Source organism: Marmota flaviventris, chromosome 6 (assembly GCF_047511675.1).
Source record: "Marmota flaviventris isolate mMarFla1 chromosome 6, mMarFla1.hap1, whole genome shotgun sequence".
NCBI classification, from domain to species: domain Eukaryota; kingdom Metazoa; phylum Chordata; class Mammalia; order Rodentia; family Sciuridae; genus Marmota; species Marmota flaviventris.
Genome location: NC_092503.1, coordinates 40768218 through 40775660, shown reverse-complemented (window position 1 = coordinate 40775660; position 7443 = coordinate 40768218). Strand labels below are relative to the sequence as shown.

General features: G+C 36.7%; 1 protein-coding gene and 1 pseudogene across 1 annotated transcript; one reads left to right on the top strand and one right to left on the bottom strand.

Annotated features, from left to right (window-relative positions):
• The first annotated feature begins 1534 nt into the window (after positions 1 to 1534).
• Positions 1535 to 5081, top strand: Fabp7 (fatty acid binding protein 7). Its single transcript, XM_027953054.2, has 4 exons — positions 1535 to 1607; positions 2057 to 2229; positions 2781 to 2882; positions 5031 to 5081. The coding sequence occupies exons 1-4, from the start codon at positions 1535 to 1537 to the stop codon at positions 5079 to 5081; spliced, it is 399 nt and encodes a 132-aa protein (XP_027808855.1).
• Positions 3783 to 3864, bottom strand: LOC114106234 (small nucleolar RNA U3; annotated as a pseudogene).
• Positions 5082 to 7443: the final 2362 nt, after the last annotated feature.

The window sequence follows — 7443 nt, the reverse complement described above, 5'->3', positions numbered from 1 at the left end:
GGCATTGACATTGAAATCCATCTTGGAGATTAAAGTTTTAGAAATGATGTATATTTTTGGTGTTGTGTAGTTGGGATGATGGTACTATTCACATATGCAGTCCAAATTAGAAGAAGAACAGGTGTGGTGAACGTCTCTGAGCTTCTGGTAAGCACCTTTGAGATAGCAAAGTAGAAGCATGTAGCTAGAAATTGGTTTTTTGTTCTGAGTATCATCTCTTGTATTTGGTGAGGACAGAAGCAGATACATAGTGGTCTGTGGTTTAAGTGATGTGGGGTGAAGAGCAGGAATTGCTAAGTCAAAGTCCTTGAGGGGCTGAGAAGGTAATGTTCATCTCTGGTCTACATGTGCAAAGCAGGGAGCATATCCAGGTGAAGAGGAGTTTCAGATACCTCCTCTAACTATTCAATTAGAACTTTTGAATTATTTTGCCATTCTTGGAGTACCCTGAGACAGGACAATCTGAAACCCAATTTCTCCTGGTTCCCACCGCTCCTCCCCTCATTGCTTATTGCTTCCACTCATTTCTAACTCCTAACATGGACACAGATTATATTTATGTAGATGTGGTCTCAGGAAATCAGAAGGTCCTATAGTGCATGTCGTTTAAGATCTTACTAAATGATCTTCTGTTCGATTCTTCCACTTGGATTCTATAATCTGTTAAAGGAGAGGAAAAAAGAACCCTCTCTTTATTTCTGTACCTCATTAATGAGTCCTAACCATACTCTTCCTTAGATCGCTTTTCTATTCCAGTCTGGTTCTCACATTCTTAGAGGGAACAATGAGATCTTTAAATTCACTCAGTTTGTGTTGCGAAGGGGCCAGATTTGGTTAGCTTCCATTGATACTCAGCATAGCAGTATATCCAGGGAAAGCCTTACACTTCCTCCCTGGCCTCTTTTCCCAGTTTGGCATATTCTAGCCTGCATTTTGCTCTCCCTGTAAATATAAGAGAAAATAAAGTACACTATTCAGACTCTTTTGTCTGAAAACTCTGGCATTTCAGTGGTTTTCTGTAAGGGGGTCCTCATTTGTAACCAGCTTTGCCATTAACGGAAATCAATCTGAATGTCCTATTGTGCATCTTTTTTTCTTTTCTCGCAGTTGGAGATTGCCTTTGCCAAGTTTTTTTTTTTTTTCCTACTGAACCTGAAAGACCCTCTCTCATCTTCTCTTTCCCCTGCCTCCAGTCCCACTGAAACCCTGCAGAGCTTTTTCAGGCATAAGGGCTGCCCTGTGTCCATTAGGAGGAACTTGACCTACTCTGCTAACCCAGTGGCCTGAGCCAATCACAAAGAGGATTGGAGCCTTCCTTCCCATGCCCTCCCCCTGGAACAGCCTACTGGAAAAAGACATACTGGAAGAGTGAGTTTGCAATTCAACTCATTGGCTTTTTGCCTGCTTATTTTCTAGATAAGAAGGCAGGAGCTGCTGCTGCGGTGCAAAGGGGTCTTCTGAATTGCAGTGGCAGAAAGACCTGAGAACCTCTGTGGCTTAGCTGCTTTCAAAGCTAAAGGAGGAAAGGACAAGAATGGTGGAGGCTTTCTGTGCTACCTGGAAGCTGACAGACAGTCAGAACTTTGATGAGTACATGAAGGTTCTAGGTAGGTAAAAATAAGACTTGCTATTTTCTCCTTTCAACCTTCAGCTTCTGACACTTGCAGATTTCTCTCTTTATCCATCTGGTCAGCATGAGACAGACAGATCACATTACCCTAATTTTACACCAGACTATACATTTTCCACTGAATGGATTTTTTTTTTTTTTTTTTTTTAATGTGGCACTTGCCTGCTTTCTTGTCCAGGGCCAAATAACAGAACATTTGGTGTTCTGTGGAGGACAGGAAGCTTCTGTGACTTTTTTGGTTTTTCTTCAGCATTCATTTATTACAATTTGTGCCCAGTAGTTGTATGATTAATGGATAAATCATTAATCATATTGTAATGCAACTTATACTTTAGAACCTGGATTTCAGGATTGGAAAGCAGATTTCTGCTTTCTGAGCTATCTTGGATTTGCTGCTGACCATTCTGGTTCCTTTTGCTATTTTAGGTGTGGGCTTTGCCACTAGGCAGGTGGGAAATGTGACCAAACCAACAGTGATTATAAGTCAGGAAGGAGACAAAGTGGTGATCAGAACTCAATGCACATTCAAGAACATAGAGATTAGTTTCCACCTGGGAGAAGAGTTTGATGAAATCAGTGCAGATGACAGAAGCTGTAAGGTAAGAGGCTGCTGCTTCTCAGTGTGGGGATGGGGGCAGGGGTCATAAAAGACAGATTCCCAAAGCCTGTTTGTTTTCTGAAATTGGAAAGTAGAGAATGTTTCAGGAAGAAGGACATCTAAAGTAGTGTTCTGGTGTGCATAGGTTGTATCCTGAACAAGGAGTAACTGCTCACATCGCAAACCTGTTTGTCTAACACGTTTTTGACATTTTATATCAAACTAGTATTTTAGAAAGTATGGAATCAAGTTCATTTGAAAGAAAGACTGTGCTTCATTTCCTCTCTCTGATTGCCTCTGGTCAACTAACTAGTTTGACTCATTCTAAGGTTTTTATTTCTAGCCTGAAGTTTTTGAGTCTAGATGCATGCATTTCAATCAAATTATAAATAGTTAGAGTTTACATAATAATGAGTCTAGAAGTAACAACTAATTGGATAATTAGTCAATGATAATTTATTCGATTATACTTTTTCGTGTCATTTGACTTCTGTACCAGAAATCTGACTTGTATATCTCTTGCTATACTCTGCATTTTGTTGTCGGTCTCAGTCTGTTGTTAACCTGGATGGAGACAAACTCATTCATGTACAGAAATGGGATGGCAAAGAAACAACTTTAGTCAGAGAAATTAAGGATGGCAAAATGGTTGTGGTAAGTGATAAGTGATAATCCTCCACTTTCCATTTCCACCACCTCTTCCCACCCTTCAGCCTTCCTCTTTTCCTTCCTTCTTCAGTTTTTCCCTCTCTCTTTTTTCATAACATTATGTCACTACCAAGATTTTTTAACAATGTATTAAACAGGAGAAATGAAAAGATTCTAACTAATTGTTTCCTCAGTTCAGCTTCTTTGATTGAAGACAGTCAATTTTGTGTACCTTAAAAAGCAAAACAAACATGCCCTTGTTTTACCCAGTATTGTGTGTCAAAATAAGAATTTTTATAGGATTACTGTGAACATTTGATCCTCAAATAAAATTTAAACATAAACCAATAATTATGAAAATATGTACAGATATTACAAAACATCAAACATGCTGAATCTTGGAAAAGTTACTTAATAATTCCATAATAAATAAGACCTTTAAACATTTTACATTTTAGTTTATAAAGATTATAGAAGTCCAGTGTATATGTTTAGTATCTAATGAAAAACTATAATGAAAAAATTAAAAATCTCTTTAATTTCTCATGTGAGAACTATTTTGATGTTACTTTTTTGTTCTTTTTTAAAAATGCATAAGGTGCTTTTTAAACATACATGTTCAATACTAGGCAGGCATGTAAACATTATACAATAGGAAATAATTTACAAAGAAGTTCCTAATGATAGAGTAGCATCAGAAACTGAGGAAGATGTTATGCCTTGATCCAGCTTTTCTCAGTCCTTTTTATGCTAAATAATGGTATTTTGATGATACTGGCATATCAAGTCGGTTTATTCCTTTGTATATGTGTATGTGGTGGTGGTGGGGGGTTGCTTTACATGTCCCTATTAAGCTAATAACAGAAAGGGTTTTTGTTGTTGTTGTTGTTGTTGCTATTTAAGAAAACCGATTGTCTTCCTCTTGGCTACTGTACTCATAGCAGTTCTAGTAGCAAACTATAGAAATGATCCTTGAAAGTATAGGCTTCTGACATATTCATATTTCTTTACATGCATGGAAGTAAGGATGAGAAGCATCGGGACAGTTTTTCTAAAATGAAAAAAGATATATGCCCACATTTTTCTGCAACGACCAACAAAAGAAAGGATTCATTTATTCTAAGAGATCCAAACAGAAGTTCTCTTTTATGTTTTACTACCATTTTTTCCCCCTGACTGTAGAAAGGAGAGAGCTCAACTCTGGCACATTTGACTGTGATCAGGCAAGACTGAGTTCAGAAGTGTAGATTAAAAGCAATGGATAACCAAGGCATGCTATAGCTTTGAAAATCAAGTCAATACTCAAAAATTATGAGCACGACATCTTTGCTTCCCAAATTTTATCAAGGTACATTATGGCTTTTCTTTAGGTTGGACTTGACATCAGAGGAGTAGAGTCAATGGTCCACATGATACCCAAATGACCACTTAGGTTTATATGGGCTAAATAAAAAATGACAAAATAATGAGAACATCTGTATAGTCACATTTTCCTGCTGATTTTGGAATGAGTCATTGCAAATACCATTAGTGTAAATGATGGGATTTTTCTCACAAAATGATCTAGATATGAATTGAAAACTTCTATGAAAACCTATTATATATATTATTCACATTTGATGCAGAGAGCCAAGAAAAAAGTGAACACACTCCATTTCTCACCTGGTCTTTTCCCTCTCTTCTTCTCCTCTGTCCCCCCCACCCCCACTTTCCCTCTTTGCTTTTCCTCCTTCTGCCCTTAATAATATTATGTCACTACCAAGGTTCTTTAACAATACATCAAGCAAAAGAAATGAAAGGATCCTAGCTAATTGTTTCCTCTTCTCAGCTTCTTTGATTGCTCCAGTTACCCTGATAACTTAAAACTGAAAGAAATCTTTTGTTCTGAATTTAGATTGTGAACTCAGTTTTTTGGTCCATTTTCATTTTGGAGATGTGAAAAATGTCTACTTGTTATTCACACATTAAACATCAAGGTTTCTTTTTTTTTTCTTTCTGTTTGTTTTAAGAAATTAAGACTTTTGCAGTATTTCATATTTGTAAATGTCATCATTCTTTTGTGTAGTAGATAAATCATATACATGATGACCTCTAAAAACTCAACTATGAGAGTTCCTGTGTAAAAAAGATTTGATTATCCTTTAAATCTTTCAGACTCTTACTTTTGGTGATGTTGTTGCTGTTCGCTACTATGAAAAGGCATAGAAAAGTTCCTGCTCTGGGCTGGAGAAGCTGGTTCCTCTCATCTCTGTGCTATCCTTGCTATTGCAGCAAGCTGGTCACTAATTGAAGGTCATCTTTGGCATGAAGGCAGAAAATAGTGACTTAAAAACTTGATACTTCAAGCAACTAGTCCAATTTTGTTATGTAAATTTATCATGGTTTATAATTTCCATTACAATTTTATCATAATTTTTTTTTATAAAGTAGTGAATACATTTTATGATTTCCTTTGGAATGCAAATCAAATTGAAATAAAAATCTTACTCATAAAATTTTGTAGTTTTCAATGTCGTTAATCTGTCTAGGAATTGTGCATTGGAGAGTTTTAAATAAAGTAACCATTCTTTTTTTTGGAGGGGGTGTGTAGGAGGGAGGTTCCTGGGATTGAACTCAGGAGCATTCAACCACTGAGCCACATCCTCAGCCCTATTTCGTATTTTTTATTCAGAAACAGGGTCTCACTGAGTTGCTTAGCACCTCACTTTTGCCAAGGCTGGCTTTCAACTTGTGATCCTCCTGTCTCAGCCTCCCTAGCCACTGGGAGAAAAGGAGTGTGCCATGTGCCTGGCTAAATTAACTATTCTTGTGGCATAAAGTAAGGCTGAAAAATTTGACATCTTGTATAAAATACTAATTTTAAAAAATAAGTAGAAGCCTTCAGAAAATGTGGAGATGCCACATGTTTGAGACTTTCACGAACAATTCATGATGATTGCATTTATTTAGCCAGGACCTAAGAAGTCTTGTCATAATGAGTTGAGCTACAGAAATGACTTTTTTGCTCATAAAAACACACAATCTGAAGAAATAAAGTTATATACTGCAAAATGTCTTGTGAAAAGATAAATATAAGACAAAACACAATACAGTCAAAATGCCATTTACTGAAGCTTCTTATTGGAAGATAAATAGGTAAAGGAAGTAGATTTTACACTAGATTATTAAAAGGAGTCTCCAGACAATGAAACTGAACTCTACTAATTCAACAGAAGTGCTAAAATGATGTGTATAAAGAATGTGCACAAAGGCATTCAAATTCCTCTTTATTTGAATCCTGGTAATGGGAAGAAATGGGATACTGGAACTGAGTGGACCAAACCAAAATAAGTATCTGTTTGCAACTTGCTATGGGTTTACATTTGCAATGTACAAACACACACATATTATTTTGTATTTTATCACTTACAAAATTGTTATTATTATTATTATTATTATTGCATTTTCTCAACCCACAATGTGAAGTAAAGCAAGTATTTATTTTACTTTCCTAATGAGGAAACTGAAGATTAGATTTACATGTTCAAGTTCTCATGACTCATAAAGACAATGAAAACTGCAAACTTTGCAACATTTAACATTGCAATGTTAAAGGACCTGCACTTTGACTGGCACCTGTCACATGAGTCAGGTGTAGAGTTTTCCATTTGTGGTGTCATGTCAGTGCTCAAAAGTATGGGACTTTGGAGTATTTTGGATTTTGGATTTCAGTTTTAGAGACAACATGTATTTTACTATGGCATAGGTTAGAAAAATATAAAACACAGCTATAGTATTTAACATGAATGTATAATGATTACTGTCAAGATAATCTAGCTAAGGTTTCCAGATTTACAGAGTCTACTGCTGTCTTAAAAAACATGAAACTGAACATTGCCCTGATAGCCATCGTCTCTGCTTCTGGTGAGAGTTGCTTGTTCCTGGTGATTTCAACCTGTGCTCTAGGAACATGATTCTGGCCTATTAACTCAAGGTATAACACCAAGGATGGAGAGTTCTCTTCAATTCTTTATGATGAGGGCAAATCACATTCAGTTGGTATTAATTTCCAACAGAACGGAAAGGTGTTGGGATTGGCCTAAATGGGAAAAAATGTCACCATGGGCTAAAGATCAAGGGTGGCAGTGTTAGATCACAAGCATATTTCAAGAAAGATTGTTAACAAATAAATTTGCCTCCTAATTTTTGTGGGGGAGGCACTAGAGATTGAACTCTGGGTCATTCAACCACTGAACCACATCCCCAATTCTATTTTGTATTTTATTTTTACAGACAGGGTTTCACTGAGTTACTTAGCACCTTAATTTTGCTGAGGCTGGCTTTGAACTCACAATCCTCCTGTGTCAGCCTCAGGAGCCTCTGGGATTATAGGCATGCGCCACCGGGCCTGGCTTGCTTCCTAATTTTTTACAGGGTAGGTAGTTGCAAATTCTTTTCCTTTAGGCCAAATTATTTCATAGTAATATGTTAATATGCTAACGTCTGGTTTGTTGCCAGCTGCTCCCCTACACTTAAGATAGAGGAAAGGAAAACAAGCCAAGACCAAAGGTAATTTGACCAACAGGCT